This window comes from Syngnathus leptorhynchus, chromosome 1 (assembly GCF_054491065.1).
Source record: "Syngnathus leptorhynchus isolate UIUO chromosome 1, UIUO_Slep, whole genome shotgun sequence".
Lineage (NCBI taxonomy): Eukaryota > Metazoa > Chordata > Actinopteri > Syngnathiformes > Syngnathidae > Syngnathus > Syngnathus leptorhynchus.
The window spans coordinates 18,077,350-18,098,388 of NC_141195.1; the positions used below are offsets into that span (position 1 = coordinate 18,077,350).

Sequence of the window (21,039 nt, forward strand, 5' to 3'; positions counted from 1 at the left end):
AATCACGTGGTCCGCCTGAGCAACCAGCACATGTCTGATCCTCCTTGAAAAGCAAGAAAACCCTCCCCAACTAGGCTTTTAAGTGTTGACGGAACTCTGCCGCTCATAATGGGAAAAGCGAGAAGGGCTCGCCGCTGCCAGTCAGCTCGGGCAGTTACCGTGGCAACCGCATCAGCCAAATGATGATGAGTGAAAAACGCCCACGTGTCTAATGCTGTGACTTGTTCAATACGTTCATAAGGGAAAACATGTTTAAGCGGTTTCATCGCTCGAAAGAAAATGGTGTCAAAGACGAGGCCCGGGGGCCAGTTCCGGCCCATCACATCATTTTATGTGGCCTGTGAAAGCTAATGATGTGCAGTTAGGAAGCAATTGGAGTCAGAGTCTAGAGCATAGACCATGGGCCTCTTCGGAAAGTCCAATCTCATAATTTTGTGTCACCTTTCTAAACAGTTTTTTTGAATCAGTCATCAAGTCAAGTAGAAATGAAAAGGTCCATTATTTCCATCAAAGGAAAGGACAGCACTATCTATGATGACTTAGTCACTTATAAATGATGCAAAGGTGTTTAATAATCAGGTTTTTATTTTATTTTTTGTGTGTGAAGGTATTCCTTTTGCTTTGAACGTATATTCCTCCATTACATCAACAGGCCCAGGACACAAATGCCAAATGTACTTGCATATGTGTGAATATTTGAAGAGTCCTAACTGGGGATTACAACAACACTTGCTCCAGTGAAAACAACACAATAATCTGCTCACTCACCAAAGCTTTGAAGCAAATGGTATTATATCACTAGACAAAGTCCAACAGCCACATTAGCTGTAATGTGTTTTGGGGATTGTATTTTGGATTAAACCAGGGAAGTCTTTGGATGCTAATCCCTCATTCACAAACATTCACAGAGTGACTTTGGGCTCGTAATGCTCACGGCAAATGCTTACACTGCTTTTACACCTGTGTTTTATATGTGAAAAGCACGTCAAATGACAGATTTTGAGATGACCTGTTTGAATTCTGATTGGCATTCAAATATGGATCATTGCCACTGGCTCTATCAAATCAATGTCACTCACGTGCATTTAAAATGAGGGCTCTGTGGGCTCAGACATGATGGCAAGTAAGAATCAGAAAGAGCAACAGAAAGCTCTTGTTGAATTTCTTGTGGTCGGGGAGATACTAGGACAGGAATTAAGAGCATCCGCTCTCAATAAATCCCCTCCAGCTGGCCCCTCTGGCAAAAATTCCACACCACATTAGCCTACTCAAGTTGGGCTGTGGTCACTCCCCTGGCCTGACCAACACCCTTCATCCTTTGAAGCCAAGCTGCCTCACTTTCTCTTTCACTATTGTGTCACGCCATTAGGAAAAGCCTGTCAAATCAGATGCGAGGAAATCGATCACCCAGTGACAAAGTCACATGATACAACTGCAACCAGGAATCATGTGTGCTAAAATCCGGCACAGATTTTACCCAACAGCGATAAATTCACTAGACAAAGACAAACTGATTAACGCTGCTGCGACCTCCCTATTCTTTTTGCACTATTTGCCTTCCATTTCCCATTGTGGACAAAATGTTTTTTAATTGAATGTTGTTGTTTTTTTAACATTAGAAAAAGTACATAACGTAGAAGAGTGACTGATGAATTGCTTTCATACATATATTTATTTCCAGTGAGAAATGACATCAGCCTGTTCAGATTTTGGTCTTACATGGCAGACAAGCCAGCTAATTGAATTAATACAGCCCTGAAAGAGAGTTTCCTCCACACATGACATTCAGCTTTCAACAATCACTACTTTCTTTCACTTCAAGTGATTTGTAATTTGTCTCACAGTGGATTGTGTCCTGCTCAAGTCACAACACCTGCTGTCTCCCACAGATAGAATCAAACAGCACACAAATAGACAGCCAGAAATTGACCTTTTCTCAGACCGCCCCAATGCATCAACTCTAAGCCCTGAAGCATGCGAACAAAGGCAAACATAATTGCCTGTGGTGTGACAGTTACGCTCTATGATAAAGGCGCTGATAAGGTCTCATTTGACACAGCACAGATATTGTACCTATGAAGTCTCCTCGTAAGTGAAAAGAAAAAGGGTGAAAAGTGTTGTTAACAGATTTCAAGGATAAAAAAAAAAAAAAATCCATAGTGTCTCAAACACTGAATACAACATGAAAGTTCTCTTCAAACATATCTATTGTATTTTAAAACAAATCTGAATTCACGACTCCGGGTCTTTAACGATTAGCTCAACTGCAACTGTTTGTAATGCTTCTGTTAAGCAGATGGCGCAAGAAAAAAAAAAAAAGTCAGTGTGATTTTACAAAAGAATGAATAATTTAACATGGGGGGCCTCTGAAGTGCGAAGAGACAATCAAATCTATGCTCCATCGAAAGGACAGCAAAAACAGGGATTTATTTGTTATTCTTGTTCATTTGGATTTTTTTCAGATGACCTATAATATCAGTCGACTCATCTCGAACAATATACTATGTTTTCCTTGGAAACAAATCCTCCGCCACCCTCATCATCACTCTGGGGAAATCATAGCCACGCACATGCGCCTCAACGGACACAAGGACAAGAATAAAGTTGAATTGAATCCTCTCAATTTAGGTGTTTCCTGCCAACAATGAATATATCAGTATTCAAGGAAAAGGAAAAGAAAAGGCTTTCCTGTGAAATTCAGCTTTGTAAAGCACTAATAACTTGCCTGTAGATGGCAGCCTTGCATCACTGGAATGGAAATCAGCACAGCTTTTAAGGAGAAGATTAAAATTAGGCTCTGAATCTTTAATATTTTTAAAAAATCACAAGGCTATTTAAATTAATAAATGGCACTGTCAGCACAACCAATATTCGGTATGTCACTATCTTGATTCCCACTCCTTTCTGAAAAGGTAGAAAGATAAACAAATTTAACACGGAAGGATAACTTTTTTTTTCTAATTGTAGCATTATATTCTTTCTTAGCACTTGATTGTATCCTTCAATTGACAGTTGACGACCAATGACAGGGGGAAAAAAAAATAAAAAGTCCAACTGTCTGACAAAAATAACCTGAAAATGTTTCCTAGCTGCGTCATCCTCCCAACAAGCTGTTGTCGTGTGGGATTTCGGATTGTTTAAGACATCTTGCACTCTATAGCTGGATGGCAGGTGGATTGGGAGCACGCTTGTCATTTTGCTTCTATATTTGGTCAGTCGGCAGGAGACGCACACAGCAGACGTTTTGCTCCGAGCGACACTCGGCTCTCCCCCTTTGACACACATACACGCAAGGTGACACCTAGTATGCTGAGTGACATCTCACTGGATTTTAGTGAGCAGGAGAGTCTGCAGTGTTGCTTAAGTCGCCAGAGGGTGACTCGTTAACAACCACCCGCCCAACCGCAGCAATGTGGAGAAGCACCAGGTGACGTGCACGTTGTACTGGGTCAATCCAAGGAAAGTTGCAAGCTGGCTTGGGTCTTCACCAATGCCTTTAAATCAGTCACCGACTAAGGCCATTGTCACCTCCTACTTGAAGTTAACCATCATCCCACTCCCCAAGCAGAGCAATCACTGTCATCGGCCATATTTTTCCTTTGGAATAACAAGTCAAGTTTATTTGTATAGCCCTAAATCACAAGCAGTCTCAAAGGGCTTCACATAGACAATCAATTGACAATTATTCTCAAAGCATCCCCTGATCTTGGGCTCCCAAAACATACTCCATCTATATCTGGATCAATGTTTTCCAAATAAAATTCCTACAAAAGTTGTGAGTAGATTCCAATGTGTCCGAAGCTACTTACAGCTTATATTGTTAGGTGATGGCAGATAGTTTAGGACCAGAAGCAACAGACTAAGAAATTGACCTGCAAATTTTGTCACCTCACAAGAATTCACCTTTCATTATGTTGTACGTATAACAGTGATTTAAAAAAAAAAAAAAAAGACATTCCATTCATATTCCTCCTGATGGACAGAAAGTGGACAGAACACAAAGTAAAGTGAAGGATCCAAATAGCCCCCTATACATAGAACCATGTCACGCTTTTCAGAAAAATATAGCAACAGTCTTAAAATAGTCTGCTTTTGGAATGCCCTGGCCAAGCTACAACAAGCCGATGGAAATCTAAACATTTGCCCCGGTCAACTGTCAACATGGTGTGACAGGTTCTTGGAAGAGAACGACAGCTTGTGCTACCTTATGAGTTGCTAATGGGCATGATTTGGTAATATTTACATTGTTCAATAATTGATTGTTAAGGGAAAAAAAACTGATGATTTGATTCTCAAAAAGGTTGAGATCAAGAGAAAAATCAACATGACATCATCTGTTCCAGAGATACATTCATGCCATGAGACACTTCCAATGACACAGGCCTCAAAACAAGAGTTCAACACGTTTTTCTCTCTCAATATCCTTAAAAGTGAAATGAAATGAAACCCTAACCCTCTCGGTGATAGGGATAAATAGAGTTGTTGGGACTTTTGGCCTGGCCCATTAGGGTTTGCCACAGAAAATCAGGCACATGATTTGTTTTGACAGCATTTTTCCACCTGATGAAACCCAGCCATTTCTTTTTTTCATCTGGCCTAGGGACCAGCTGTTACTGAATATTTGGGCACTGACTAGAAATCGATCAGACTAGGAGGGAAACATCCATCTATTCTGTGGAAGATATTTTCTCGCAGGTATGTAGCAAATGCTTTGGGAAAGTTAATGATAGGCTGCTAGTAGACAACTAGTCATTCAGAAGCAAAGGAGCGCAACTATGCCATTAATCCGAGAAAAACAAAAGTTAAAATAATTTGCTCATCACTCTATGATCATGGTAGCAATTGCACCGCTATCAACACGGTAGAGTAGATTGATAAATCATTGTTCAATCACTTCAATCGTTCAAATAACATGTTATCATTTATTTACTATGAGAATGCTTCAACTTTTCCCACTCAGAAGTAAATGTGACATCATGGTCAAAAGGTCTGACTTCTTCCTTGCTAACAAAGCAACTCCCCCCCCCCCCCTGTGGATGCGTGTGCCTGCCCAACATGAAGGTCACTTGGAAATAATATGATGACACCATAGGCCATCTTGTTTGAAAAAATAAGTAGGGAGTTACACAATGGACAGCCGGCCACAATAATCCATCATGCTCCAGGGACAGCTAGGCAGAGTACTCTGTGTATGTGTGTTTGGGGTGGAGAGTGGGGGGGGTCTCTTATAAAACATGTCATCCACACAAACCATTTTCTACTCTATCCTCCCATCCGGGAAACATAACTAAACAGGATTACAACTAATTAGGAGCCTCCCACGGAGAACGGAGAATGGTGTTGGTCCGCAACGACCATTTAACATTTTAATCAAGTGCATATTGTTGAAAGCCGAGTCGCTTCTGACATTAAATACAGATTAGAGTCCCTGAGCTTATGAAAACGTATTAGCGCTGCACAATGACGGGAAACTAGACAAGGCAATGTATACTCAGAGGACACAACATTAATTACATCTAGAGTCTGATGAGAAATTGTCCCAAAGTGATGACTGACAGTAAAAAGGTGTGAACCATCCATCCATTTCATTTCGTGCTTCTCCTCACAAAGTTAAGGGCCTATATCACTGGAGACCAAAATATTGCTTGCACTCTCACAGTCTCACAAGGCGATGTATCATGGAAGCTCGGGGCAACGTGATTGGACTTCTTCAATGTATATATGGAGAACTAGTAAGGTCATTGTCAACAGCTTTTACCATGGACAACCACAATAAAGTTCTTGTCTTCTAAAATGTTGCCAGGAAGCTGCTGAAGCCTACCAAAAGGAATTTACTGTGACTCAGTGCAACCCAGCTAATCCCCAGGGGATCTCGCTGAGATTTGTGTCGCCATCAAGTTATCAGGAAAGTGAGACAGGCCCATTAAATTGGCGCCTTTCCCATTTGACTCTAGGCGAGAGCCGGCCAGGGTATACCCTGGAGTGGTCACCGGCCGAATTCAGGATAATTACAAACAACAGTTCTCATAAACTATTGTGACATTCATAGCTTTATGATGGGGTCAATCAGAAGTAAAGTCTTTGACTTGTAACCCTTCTATTGGATTCGATTGTGCAGGTATACAGTACTTTAAAGGTGTTGTTTTGCGTAGTTTTGAGTTGTTTTGCTTCCAATACTTGCACTATTGCCCACAGTGCTGGCAAGCGTTCAAAACAACACACAGGTCGATAAATTTTAGAATGTTGGCACAACATAGGCTTTTTGGATGCGGCGAGGCATGACATTACATTGTGGAACAACAACATCAATTCTGTAACCTTACTCAACAAATAGAAGGTCCTGATATTAGTTTGATAAATAAAACCTCAAAAAGCCCAAAATCTTGAACATTAACCTTGGCTACTTTGAAAGCCTAATGCTGATTTAAAACCCTGAATTCTTTCCAACTCATCAAGTTTATGATGGCAGGATCTGCTCCTCACTCTGCCAAGCTTTAAAAAAAAAGTCACACCAAGCTTGAAATGAACAATAGAAGCTATTTTGAGTCAATGCATGAAGAGCCACAAGTATGAGCAGTCTGTCGGCCTGATTTGTAAAAGTAAATTTAGCAAGGATTTAACTTACACTGACCTTCATTTTATTGGCACCCCTGGTGCCAATAAAATGGATTAAAAGCTTTAAAATAAATTTTATATTATCATATTGCTGGAGCAGACAGTAATCTTTTGGGATGTGGAGATAAGCCATTGAAGTGCTTTTGAATCATATAATGAAAGACAGAGCTGAGTGCAGAGGAGAGAACCCAGGTTGTGGGATGATAGAGAGATTCTGCATAGAGGAATGGTTGAAGTTCCCCCATCATGTGAAATTTGAAACCCTCACCCTTTGACACTGTGGCCTTTCTTCCCTTATGAGCATTTCTGTGACCTGATTTTGTTTTGCATGACCCAACCAGAAAACTAATTTAACTTGATTATTTTTTAGGAGCCACAAAAAACTTTTTTTTTCAATATTGACATATTATTGACATTTTTATATGGTGTTGAGCACTTTTCAATGAGATTTCCAAATGTAAAACATGCCTTGGGCTCAAGAAACATTTGGTAAACACTCACCCGCTCCTTGCCTTGCAGAAGGTCCTGTCCACCCTGGAAATGAAACAAGCATACAACAAGCATAACTGCCAGCTCATACTTGATGAAAAGTAAGCACAAGGACAGAAAATGTCATCGCCTCAAATTCATACATTTTCCTGCATTGCCTGCTGTACTGTAAGTGTGGAAGAAAATATTTCAGCTCTGTCCTTTGCACGTAACGTAACACTAGCCCTAACCCTAACCCTGAAATAAATGCGGCCATCTGTTAAAGTCGTGTTCCCGCCACCAAATACGACAAGACTGCTGCTTGTGTGAGTTTTGATCCACGCTGTTAATCACTGACACTGTCCACAATGCGTCCTGATTAAAACATTCACTCACAGAACTGACAGCAGAAATAGCTTCTCTCAGACAGTAGAGGGCGCTGTGCACACAGCTGAATTGGTAACTGAGCAATTTTGTTATCCTAGGATTCAAGGGCAACTTTGGCATTCTTTAAATTTAATTGATCCAACACAGTAAAATCAATCCAACAGTAAATATTAGTCATAAGGTTTAGAATGCCCCTTTTTATACCCATTAAAAAAAAATTCAAGTCAAGCTGTTCAAGCACAACAACCAATCAATCATTCCACAGACAGAAACTCTCAGTTGTCAGTGAATCTGTTGAACTAGGAACAAGAGGAAAATATGAATCCATAAGATATGAATAAAAAAAAGTACCAAAGCCCAAAGCAACTATTTAAAACTGGCTTTCATCAGTCTGATAACTAAAGGGATAGAGTTTAGGCGTTTTGTTTTTTCCCAGAAGTACACAATAGCTCCACCCTGTTGGACCTAATGATAATCCACCACATGACATGGTCTGCTTGTTTCATGTGGCTCTGGACAACACGTTTCTTCCAGATCATACACAAGTCTCCTGGCTGGAATCCATTCATCTTGGAACAGACCTTGACTGTCACGCTGTTCTTGTCCTTTACACACTGATCATTAAACCATTAAATCAAAGACAATGTGAAAAGACTCGCTAAAACAATGCAAAAAGAAACAAAAGATTTGTACTTTCTCCATCTCCTACGGCATTTGTCCAACTTAAAATGAGAAGATTTGATTTGAACACAGAATGTTTCGTATGTCTCATACGCAATTGTGCAAATATTCCGTATGTACAATTGAATTAACATTGTTTTGCTGCCCAACCTGCTGCTGAAAATGCATGACTGCTTTCCACCATGCCGGTCATCTGGAGTTCAAACTCGCTCATTCTACCTTTACCAATGATGTGGCCAGAAAAAAAATATAACAATGGATAATAGGTTGCTTTGGTTTTGAGTTCAATTGGCATTTAACTTTCACGGCTATGTCCAAAGATACAAAGCCACAGATACATAGAGGATTTTTTTTTTTTTTTATTGTCGAGGATTTTAAAATGAAATAAAATAACTCTGTAAGAAATATATATTGAAAAAAAATCGATATAAGTTAAAAAATAAAAATAAGTAACACACACACACACATATACAGACACAACTTGATGCTTCCTGGTTATTAAGAAATACCCAAGAGTGTGAAAACAAGTTCTGTCCGGCTTTTTGTACAGAATAACATCAAAATCTCATTTGCTGCTCAAGTTCTCTGCATTCCTGCCATTTGAGTCAGCCAGGAGGCGTCGACTTTACAACATGACCAAATCTAGGACATTTTCATTACAGCGAGCCCCATGGTCAAATACTCAAAGCACATAAGACCTCCTGTCCAAACAGTAAAATGTACTAGGCTCCAACGTGACACAAGGTCATAAAGAATCTGATTGTTTCTTCCTCTTACATCATGGAATGTGTGACATGTGCTTAATAAGCCGTTTCATCACATTTTGCTCTTTATGCACTCCAAGCAAAACTTTTATCAGTAACCTAAGTCTGATGGTGCCTGACTTGTGTGCGGGCAGCGTGGGATTGATGGCCGCTCGCTCAGTGGTGGTGTACATATGGGTGTGGTTGTTCGTCTCTATATGTGCCCTGCCTGTGACCAGTTCAGGGTGTAGTCTGCCTTTCGCCCGATGTCAGGTAGGATAGGCCTGAAAGCTGAATTGCAAAACATTGCTAAATGTGTCAAATATTTTCAATGAAAACGAGAAATTTTCAATTGAATTCCACTGCTATTAATGAAGAAGGCAAAGTATAGGAAACACAACGCCAAAAATGCAATGAAGCAAGGACAGTGCCATCGCACTACTCTGAACTATAAAGTACGATTTAATGAAATCTCGGAGCGACAACCTCTGTCACCACGGTCTGACTAGAGCTCATCAAGCGTTTGGCAAAAAACTAAAAAGTGTTTCCATCTGTATGTCTACACAGTATGACATAAATCTCATAAAAACTAAGCTAAATTGAAGCACTTTTGAAAAAATAAAAAGTAAGTAAACTTGCTCTAAAAACTAATTAAAACTGAATTATAAATAAATAAAAATACCTAAAAAAAAAAAAAGCGGTAATTTAAAAACCCCAAACTATGATATAACCTCGATTCAGAAAAAGCAATAATGGAATATTACAAAGTACTTTTAAATGTGGGGAACTTGAAATTCATTGTGGAAGTAAGTTGGCGGCATTATTCTTGTTTCCTTACTCTGTCTGTTGTACACAAACAAAGACGAGTCTGTCCCAGTCCGTTACGTTGGACAAAAGTAGGTTATAACAAATGTGCTTGTGGTTCATGTGTTATATTTGCACAGTGTAAACAGTGTGCATTGCTTGCAAAAAAAGTAGAGCAACTTGATCAACTGGTTCATTTGTGTCAAAGGTTGGAAGAAATATTGCTTCTCATTCTCTCTGACCTCTCGTCTAGTGATCAAACATAAGACAGTTACCATGGACACAGATTAGAAAACTCAGAAAAGTCCAGTGCTTCTCAAACTGGGGTATCAACGCAAATTGGGCTCTCTAATAGCATGAGCGTTGTGCAGTTTTAACAATGTCAAATAATGTAAAACTTGGTCAATTGACTTGATGATAAAAGTTGACTTTTGCATCATAATATTTTGACTATCTTGGGAAAATATGATTTTATTCTTGTAAGATTACAACTTCTTGACAAAATGTGTCTTTGTCTTGTAGTGATTGTTGCATTTATACGTCTTTATTCTCATAACTTCATCTTAAAAAAATAATAAATACAAATAATCTTTTTTTTAAATGGGCAACTTTTGAATTCTTGTAGTCATAGGTATACTGTATGTTTCACTGATATTGGGATTAAAAGGGGCCATTTCTTGACTTTTGGACCCTAGAAGTTGGACAAACCCAGTTTGCTTCAACATAAGAGCAACACTCAAGTCTTTCTTTGCAGCTGTACATCTTCAATGAGCTGTGTTATGTTATCAAGTCAGCAAGATGGATTCTTACAAGTAGGTCAGCAGGCTCTTGAATAAATCCATCTTAAAGCAAACAAGTTTGTTGTTCATCTCGCAATCAGTTGCACTGGAGCAACATTCTATAAGTGAAATTCAAGAAGTAGTCCAGTCAACACATCCTTTAGTAAATCATTTTCAAAAGCAACCCAATACACTGCTTCACATTTCTCACAACTGTGAGAACATCCAAAAATCTAAAACATCCAAGTCAACAAGGTAGACTTTTTTTTTCCGACTATTTTAATTGCCAAATCTTATCAGAACAAAATGACGATGCAAAACCTGTTCGCTGAGTTAATGTGGTTACCAAGCTGCCATGAACTGAGGTTGTGAAATTTAGATGACTCGCACTCCCAGAAGCAATTTTGAAATCTTTGCAACTAAAAATGCATGAGAATCCAACATACAGCAGATACCATCGGCACACAGACGAAAAACAAGCCCGGGCTGTACAAGAGACTGAATGAGCCTTTTGACAAACGTGTGGCAAATAGCTGAGTGTTCTCATCTAGCTCCACTAAATGTTCTACTACAGTATATGAATGTGCACACACACACACAAAGAGCCATCCATCAGAAAACTCCCAAGAAACAAACTCATTATGGGCAATGGCTCCACCATTCAGGCAGCAAGTATCAGATATGATGTTCAATATTGATACGGTGCGTTCATTCATTTTCCAATGCCTCAGAAAGCCTTTAAACAGCAGCTGTCATTATTAAAAAAATTTATAATAATAACATTAAAGAAATTAATACAATTCCTTTTATGGATATTTTACCCACGCAATTATATTTTAATAGTTAAACATGAAAGTAAGTCATGGTAAGTAACTCAGTACACTTGTTATTGTACTTTCTTTTATTTATTTGTTGTATCTGTACAGTATTTTTCAGATTTAGTTTAAACAGGCATCTCCATACATTGTCAAATAGCCTGATAATTTTTTTTTCAAACTTCTTGGATGATGACATGTCAAAAGGACATCATTTCAGAGTCTGTACTGTTTTCTTTACTGTGACTAAAGCAACTCAAGACGTTTTTGTCTCGTGCTATACTGGCATATTACACAAAGGATTACTATTGAATCAAACGCCACCTAATTAGCAGCATGAAAAAGATCAGCATCTGGCTCAGTGTCTGTTCATCGGTAGATGGTTTGAAAAGCATCGAAGAATGTATAATGCAAGGTGAACTCCCTGAGTGGGCAATGAAGAGCCCTCTGCTCGGCCTCCGTCTCCTGTTTGTTTTGCCTCTGCCCTTGGAAGGGCACGTGAATGGCCTCCTGTCCTCCAGTAGTCTAATCATCTTTTGTCATGCAAACCAAAAAATCCAGTTTCAGTACAATAAGTATCAGGCAGGAAAACAATAAATCGCTCTGAATGACAGAAGCCTGTCTTTGCTTTCATACAGAAGGCGCATAGAAACTTTGTGGCTCTTGAATGTGAATCGAGGTTTACTCCAGAGCAACTGCCTTTGAGTTGAATCGTAACACAGAGGAATCCAAAAGCAAACACACTGAAAGGGAACAAACCAGGCTTCATTTGCTACAATGGTTCTGATGTCACCTGCTCTCATAGACCACAACCATATTTGTTTGAAATCTACTGATTTTTCAGGAGATTAAATTCAGCGTCCTGCTATGCAGTTTAAATTTAGCTATAAAATCTTGGCTATCTAAGAATGAAAAAAAAAGTTGTTTATTATGAAGTGGAAACTTGTTTTTAGAATTTTCAGTGGGATATTTGAATACTAAAATATTTGATAGCTTCGGCAGTTGGTATTACTTTGGCTAAATGCTCTCTTGGTTTACAGTTACAATCGCTGTAAAGATTGTAATCTATCTCCATTATCACTGTTGTATTGTCGTCACTCACACTCATCGTTTGGAATGTTAGGAGGAATGGACGTTGCTCACAAAGAATAAATTAGAGGAAGACAACCAATTTGATTGCAAAAGAAATCTGTTCAGACCCATTTCTTTCGTCCGAAAACTAAGTGGCTTTGGCTTGCCTGGATATCACGTTCCATCGAACGGCAGCATTAGGAAATAGTAGGACTGCAAAGACACAGAAGCAGGAAATAGTTCAAGTTCAGGTATGACGAAAACATGGACGCCAGCTTGTGGTGAGATGTGGATGGGAATACAAATTTAACGAATCAAAGACATGATGAAAAGCCAACATCCAATCAGATATAAGGCCCTGTCGATTTTTGAACAAATTCATGCATTTTTAGTGCGTCATCCTTAAAAGTACCTGAAATGTTTAGGGTACATTTAAGGATATCTTTGACAGGTACAATCAAATTTGTCCAAAACACTGTAAGGGTAAAAAAAAAATGTTCATTTTGTTCGGGGCATCTCAATGAGACAGAATTCTTCCTGTGTGTCGTCATGACGCCAAGCATCACACTGTTGTCACCTGACATTGTTCCCCTCCCCGAGGCTACAGATTGAGCATTAAGCTCTACTGAAAGACAGCGCTAGAAAACACTCTACGCTATTATGTGACTGAACCGGCACGATTTTACATTGCATTAAAATTTGCCTGAAATTATCCCAAACAGGGACTTGAATCAAACATTGTTGTTGCAGGTGGCAATCTGTGAGCAACAGCATGAAGAAAATAGAATTTTGTTGAAAGAGAAGCGTACACATGGTTTCAGAATAAGTGTATTATTCGTGCTTTCCATAATAATAAAAAGTGGAGGACTAATACTATTTTGTTGTTTGTTTTATTTACCAATTTCACAAATGAAAACAACAGACTCATCATGTGCCAATTTTAGGCTTAGATCAAAAAAGCAACATGTAAAAACCAGCCATAACTGAATTGGATTTCAATACAGTGGTGCCGTGGACCACACTGGAGTTTTTCCAACATGATGTTAAATTATTCATAAAAGAGGTTTTAATGCAGCTCCCAGTTGAAGTTTAAACTAAACAAACGTGTATTTAATAACAACACACCTTTTAGTATGTTAACTTAATGCTAATGCTGAAAAGCATCTACGTTGTTGTGCTTTAAGCAAGCAATGAACACAACACATGTAGAAAGACAACAGTCCTTCGTGTCATATTCTTTATCCTCTGTGTAGAACAAATTAGTGCCGCACTGAAAAAAATGCATGCCTTTACAAATGCATTAGGGTTGTGTTCTTAGGAAGACTTTATATACAATCATACACTGGACATATTGACATTTTCATGTGCAGCAAATAAAAACACAAGTATTTGTGCATCTGTTCACTTTCTGTAGAAATTGAACCACGAGTGGCCAGTAGTAGTAGAAACCTGTTTGTTTCTGAGCTAACCCTAACACAATACAAGCAGATAAGCAGGAAAAATGGTCAAACCAAAACTTGCAAGACATGTCTCCAAATCAAATGTTGCCCATTAATTCATCTGGGCTGAAGCATCTTAAAAGTCAAATCACAAAGTTGCAGTGATAAAACACGATGGCAGTCCAAACACACGGCACACGAGAATGTGCAAAGTCATCAAAGCCAGGGTCAGTCCAAGCCACAAACCCAAACACGTTCTTTCTATCTATCTATCTACCACACGTACACATCAGCATCATCATCATCATGTGCTCCGGAGATTGAACAGCTCTTACCCTCCATAGGCTCCAAAAGTGAAACTCCTTTTTCTCTGCGGCATACCTGCTGACACACAGCACCGACTGAGTCCACTGAGAGCTGGACTCACTCTGCCTGACGGAGTGTTTGTTTGTGTGTATGTGTGTGTGTGTGTGTGTTTTTGTGTGTGTGTGTGTGTGTGTGTGTGTGTCTGTCTGTTTGTCCACTCCCCCAAATAGGCTTAACATGCACTGCCTCTTCCTTGCTTACACGCCTTCATCACAAACTGGGAGGGAGGATGAGGGGCATGGGATGGGAGGTGCTGACAACGCCAGTCTCCTGGGAAGCAAAAAGTGTAGAGGCTGGCTATTTCCCACATGGGAACTCAGTGGTGGGCGTTCCCTATGAAAAGGAATGCATTTTTTCACTGCAGTAAATCAGGTTTATTTCATCATTTTTTGGGGTTAAAAAAAATTGGCATTTTGTTTCTGAATGAAAGAAAAGCGCTCTACAAACTGGACCATATTTACATACACTAGACTGAGGTCACATTTAATATGTGATGTGAAGACACAAATCAAATTTCACACCAAAAATAAATGAGCATTGATCTGCTGACTAAACCGGACCTTAGTTGAGTTCTTATATCGCTCTGTACTACAACATGAGCATTCTTAAAAGAATTTGCAGATTTAGAATGACATGCAGGACAAACATGAATATCATTAGAAATTTCAGTCATTTTTGGGTAAATTTTGAGTTGATTTTTGTGGCACTTAATGCTGGTTTGATATTTGTGCCATCCTTTTAATGGTCAATCACAAAATGTGTGTGGAGGGGGGGGGGTCAAACCTTTTGTTGTTGAAGGCTAGAGCCTTTATATATGCTTGATTATAAATACTTGATCATGAAATATGTTAAGATTGTAGAAATGCCCATTTTGTCCGTACTCAACATGGCACATCTGGGTTCGGAAATGCCTGGAACGATGTGCTAATCTCTTCAATCATCTGCCTCACATTGTTTTCTTTTGTAAGACCAATGGAATGCATTCAAAAAAAACAATTTGTGACTGATTGAGTTACCTGTGTCACTGTCACACCTTAAAGTACAAGAAGTCCATAAGCTCTTCTGTTTTCCTGCTCCTGGGCGCCCCCTACAGTTCTAAAGTGTGATTTATTTTTAAGAACAGGCAATACAACAGAAGTTTGTTATGGCCATGCGCAGTGGCATTTCTAAAGTGAATTACTCCAGGCGCAAGACTACTTCCGAGCCCCCCCCCCCTATGAAAAACACATTTTATTTCATACAGACGTTTTTATGAGAACATCTACGTATGCTTCACAATAACTTAAAAGAGCCCTTGTAATTGCAATTGAGCTTGATATACCACAATATAACTCTTTTACAAAAGATCCCTCCATGAATTATGAATTTAAATAAATATACCTGAAGACTGTGACGTTAGGGAATGGATAAAATTAAATGGATTAAAAAAGAGACCCCCCAAACGGATTATAAAAGTATCTCTGCAGCTCCTGAAGGGATTAGATTAAATTTTTCTATAATCCTGGAGACTCCAAGTGCACAATAAAATGTATATATAAGCGAGAAAAAAAAGGGGGGGGGGATTTTGCATGCTACGTCTCCTTTAAGCGACTCCAAACAAAAGTTTTTTTTTGGTTTTTTTTTCAATTAATCCAACAGTGTATGTTAGCGTGTAAAATAGTACTCCCTACCTATTTTTGTGACAATTTTGTGCTTTTTCGGCACTGGCCATGAACCGTGGAGCTGAACTATAAAAACGTGAAAAGCACACAAAGAGCCAATTAAGAAAGGAGGGTCTTTTCTCCCTCAATATTTATCCTGTATGGCAATGAACACACTGCCTATTGCCGCTGTATACTTTCTAAATATTTTCCAGATACCTGCATGAACAAGAGCCCACATAGAAGCGGATATTGGGAGAGTTTGCAGAGGGAAAGCTGCTGTCCAAATATGCATGAATTCAAAGGGCAATTGTGCTTTGAAGTTGGTGGAAAAAAAAAAAAAAAAGCCTTATCTCACCTTTTGCTTTCATTCTGAGTCACTATTTTTTAAGAATGATACCGTAAGGCTTAGAATAATTGAATAATACTTGCTCAAATAGTGCTGTTTACAAATTTGAGTGTGGAAATGACCCCACTTTCACATCTTGTGGACCATCTCGATATTTTGACTCCTCTGGCCCAGCGCCGAAAATAAGGTTGTTGAAGAGATGGCTTGTTGCTGAAGGAAATGCACCCAGTGGCACACACACACACTACTTCCTTTCACGGAGTTTCATTCCAAGGTCTGCATACGATGGACCACTTCAGATTTTTCAGGTACACTCGAGGTCACTTCCAAAACATTGGAGGAGGCACAATATTAGGAAGAAAAAAATAAAAATAAACACAAAATCAAACACAGACAAGAATCCTAACATTCCGCCATACAAAAAAAAAATAATTATCTGCAACTTTACTTGAGAGTGATGCCTTTAGAAAAAATTTCAATTCATTCTGTGACTATGCTTGTGAAGCACATCACTTGTAATGCAAATCATTATTTTCTGATGAAATGATTGCATATGTCATTCATCTGTTCCAGCCTCTCAAAAGAATGAAAGATTTTTGCAGTCTGTCTGAATAAGGAAAAAAGCACTCGAAGATGTGTTATATAAAAACCTAGCGCATATACTGCATGATTAAATAGAACTAACTCCCTAATAGAATATAAAGCTTGATTTTTGCCATATTATTTGTTCATTTCAAAGGACATTGCACTGTTATATGGCACAGATTGATGCGGTGTAATAGCGCCCTCCTCTGGATACAGACAGTAGCTGAAGAGTGCGCAGATAAGAAGACATGCAATAAACTCTTGTTTGCATGATCGTCCATCATTTGAAAGGTACTGCATGACGCTGATACTCTAAACTTTACATAATCTAGATTATTTTTCTGTTATGAGGCCCTATCATATCAGTATCAGTCTTACAAACAGAATGTTAACAGTTTCCAGTTTTGGACATCACGATTTACTGCCTCAGTTCAAATCAATGTACTGCTCCTTCTGCTGTGCCCTCCAAAGGCCACTGGGGGCAGTATAATGCACTAGACCCAAATGTCATTCTTCACAGAGGATAAAGAACATTTTCCTGAGAGTTTTGTGCTATTTTTGCCTACATGTGTTGCTCCACTGTGTAAACATCTGTCGCTTAAAGGGTTAGAATACCAAGAGTGGTTGTTTTTATCTCCAACCTGTCAATGGTGTTTTGTAATATGCGTTGGAATTAAGACGGTAAAGTACGTATGTCTTTTAAATAGTCCTGTAAGCAAGTATTAATATTTACGTCCTTCATCAACTGTGTAATGATTGCATTGGGTTTGCCGTGTGACGACACAAGACACACTAACACGCATGTTAATAAGCGTCACATCAAACAAGTACGTACGGGCAATAAGCAGAACTACTCAATGGGTGGCAGTACAAAGGTGGTTAATGAGAAAGAATACATTTCGAAGCAGGGTGACTCATTCGAAAAGAATCAAAGAGAAGCTACACTTTGGCTCTAATAATCTGTTTGCAGCAGTCCGCCTGACGTCCTCCTTTTCGGAGGAAAATATGAATAATTCAACAGAGAGGGAGACTATGAATAACAGTTAAGCCTATACAAGAGGAGGAAAAGTTTCTCTGTGAGATATTATCACTGTAACAAGCCAAGAGAACAAACAGTAAAGACAATTTTGTTTGGTGTGGTTTAGCAAATCCGCCTCACAGTATAATTCTTGTTGAAGCCATGAAAGTACAGAATGAGTCGAAAAAACAAACATTGTAATCTTTACAAAATCAAATCTCTGTTGTCGGGATAGAAAGTTGATGTGAGAATAAAGTCATTTTTACAAGATTATGATGAGGGCTGTAACTGTTTTTTTTTTTATTTACATCGGTAGACTGTTATTGTTTTAATAATTAATTAATGTGCTGATTATTTTTTATATTAATTGGAAAAAAACCCATAATCCTCTTATTCAAAAATGGGACATTATATAGAAGAGCTTTATTTGACCCAAAGCAGGTTTAGTATTCTTGTTTCATGTATTTATGTTGATGCTGATCCTCAAATGACGGTATGCGCTATTTTAAACAACAAAATAATTGATTGTAAAATGTTGTGGACTCCAGGGGGCAGTTTTAAAACCACTGATCGTACTTTATTATTTATGAGTTCATAAGGTGTGTTCTCCGTGACCCCATGTTTAGTAAGGTCAAAATGGCCTTTATCATCGCGACAGACGTTAAAGTAGAGCATGAGGTCAAAAGAGTGCAGCAAATTACAGCGTCGCATCCTCGTGGCATCTAAGCCGAAGGGGTTGGCCGCATGTTTGGTAATGAAAGAGCGACGCGGCCCACTGGCCTCACATAAACCAGCCGATAAATAATCCATGACAAAGCTGCCATTGCATGAGTGCAACGCCGCTTGCCAACATCCTCAGGCTGCAAATGCTTGCTTTCATCCTTACATATTGCACACTTCTGAAATTTGATAGCAATCAATACGGTATCCCCCTAAATATTATTCTTCATATCATTTCCTCACAAAATGACTGACCTAATCGAAGTAGAACACGTTCACAGTGGACTTGGCTGTTTGACACAAAAGGTCTTTAAGACATCCTGTGACATCTGATTCATGAGTGCACAACTGCCCCGCACACTGGGAGAGCCAATTAGTAACTGACTGCAGGGCCCTTCACCATCTTATCTTGGATCTTGTCTCAAAATGGATAGATGGAAAAGCAAACATTATACACACACACACGGGTATCAACTTGATATATTTTCCCAGCTGATTGGAAAATTGAGTGCTACCTTACTCTTATATACTGATTTGATGTGGCCAGGCTTGTGCTGACGTCATTTGTTTCAAAAATACCTATAAAAACACAACTAAAATTCAGGTCATCTTTGTGTGACTGTTGTTTAATGTGGAACAGACACATTATGGAAAGAATATTTGAATTTCAATCGCTAATGCAGAGGTAGGTCAGTATTTGTAATGGAGATTAGACCCGACAGTGATTTTCACAGTCATCACAGCCCTCCGTGGGGAACCCGAACTACGGGGCCTGTTTGACACCACACAGGGCACTTTATGGCTTCCTTCCCTTGCACATCATCTTGCCGCAGGGAATACTTCCATCAGACCGAAACTGGAAAAGTAAAAGACCCCGTTACATTTAATAATACAGGAGACTGCTGGAAGGAGGGACTAACAATTCTCCGTGATGCCAGCGTAGCATCACAGGAGGCACTCAAGTGAGACCTGAGAGAAATAAAAAAGCAGGAGGCGGTTTATGGATTGAAGAGATTTGGTAGGGAGTGCACAATGGGACAGGAGGAGGACGAAAGCATCTTGAAAGGGAAAGAAAGAAGAATGAAGTTCTCCAGCAAGGGACAATCGGAATGGAGGCGCAGAAGGTCGGAATGGTTGCCAGTGTAAAAAGGCTGAAAATATTTGACCGTTGTCTTATACATGCACACGGAAATCAGAATGAAGCTACAAAGATTTTTTTCCAAGACATTGTGTGGTTGTTTTAAACATACTACAAGGTGTTATTTTGACACTAGGCAAAGTGGCAATAAACAGGTGTTTGAAGAGAACTAGCTAACTGCTGCTTATTGAACGACACAAAACAACAAGAACCATTCAAGGTAGGAACGCCCCTGCCGGGCACCTGGAACACAGCACATCGCCACCAATAAACACCTTTAGCAGACTGAGAAGTATGCAGCAATGATGTAAGCGCTTGGTGGCAGAAACAGGTCACGCAACTAATTAGTTACTTCATGCGAAGAGATTTACATTCATTATTAATATGCGCCTAAGTCATTTGTGAAAAATTGCTTGTCAAATAACAGCAAGATACCTCCACTGTATGACTACTTGCACAACCGCTAATATACTTTGTTACCAAAACCGAAAGCGAGCAGATTAACATGACATGAAGTAGAGCAGCATGCAGAGAACGTTACCTTTTTCTGCTGGCTGCTTGCAGGCGGGGTGATGAAGTGAATGAGTTTGTTGTGCAGAGTGGAGCGGCGATGGATGCTGCGTTGCTTAGCAACCGTGCAACCAATGAGATACAGAAACGAAAAGCGCCCCGTCGTACGCGTCAAACCCACACGCAAAACTCACAAGCAAAGTTAAGATCACCTCGATGCATCCAAGAAACTTGTGCAAGTCATGTAAAAGGTATGCAATGATTCACCTCCATCAAAATACTAAAAAAATTATGTTATCTAGAAATAGCTATTTTATTCAAATACTACCAAGGGATGCTTTTATGGTATTTTACATCTCATATATATATTAATTATATATATATATTATATAATATATATTCATTATATGTATATCTATATTATATTAATAATACAAAATATTTCAATTATATACACTGGTAATATTGAGAAAGAGCAACAAAGGATAACTTAAGGAGCAAGACAAACATTTCAAAAGAGTCACATCTACTTACGGTATGTAGCAAGAAGAAGAAAATCCATAAGATCATGGAACATACAAGTCACTGCTTAGCACGAGAGAACTGAGCTAGAAAAGGACAAGACACATGGAATCAAGCAATGCAAACATTCAGCTCCATCACATTGCTGAAACTACTCTGCAATAGCTGCTGATTGGGAATAGGTGACAGGTGTGTTGCCCATGCCCACAAATCCAAGAAGAAGGAACCCAGTACCTTTGTCCACTTCTAGCCTCTGTAAAACAATTTGGACTAGCACAGGTGTGCCCCTAGTGGAACCCAGGAGTAAAATCAGATGAAACCGATACCCACTTGGTAGCCAGGAAACACTTGTTGTGAAACACACTTTGAAAATGTGTATTTTAGTGTAA

General features: G+C 39.1%; 1 protein-coding gene across 13 annotated transcripts in view; it reads right to left on the reverse strand.

Annotated features, from left to right (window-relative positions):
- Positions 1–20,865, reverse strand: part of LOC147062454 (rap1 GTPase-activating protein 1-like) — a 43,491-nt gene extending 22,626 nt beyond the window's left edge. For 6 of the 13 annotated variants that reach the window (XR_015066507.1, XR_015066511.1, XR_015066505.1 and 3 more), the window contains exons 1-3: positions 20,663–20,865; positions 20,160–20,235; positions 7,117–7,149 (exon numbers count right to left, since the gene is read on the reverse strand). Coding sequence is in view for 2 of the 13 variants with exons in the window: in XM_085915125.1 (XP_085771251.1) it covers positions 7,117–7,149; positions 20,160–20,235; positions 20,663–20,705 (152 nt within the window). In the remaining 11 variants the exon portion in view is untranslated. Of the gene's footprint in view, positions 1–7,116; positions 7,150–14,137; positions 14,256–20,159; positions 20,243–20,662 lie in introns of those variants that run through there. The other 7 variants (XR_015066514.1, XR_015066512.1, XR_015066517.1 and 4 more) reach the window with 5 other exon arrangements.
- Positions 20,866–21,039: the final 174 nt, after the last annotated feature.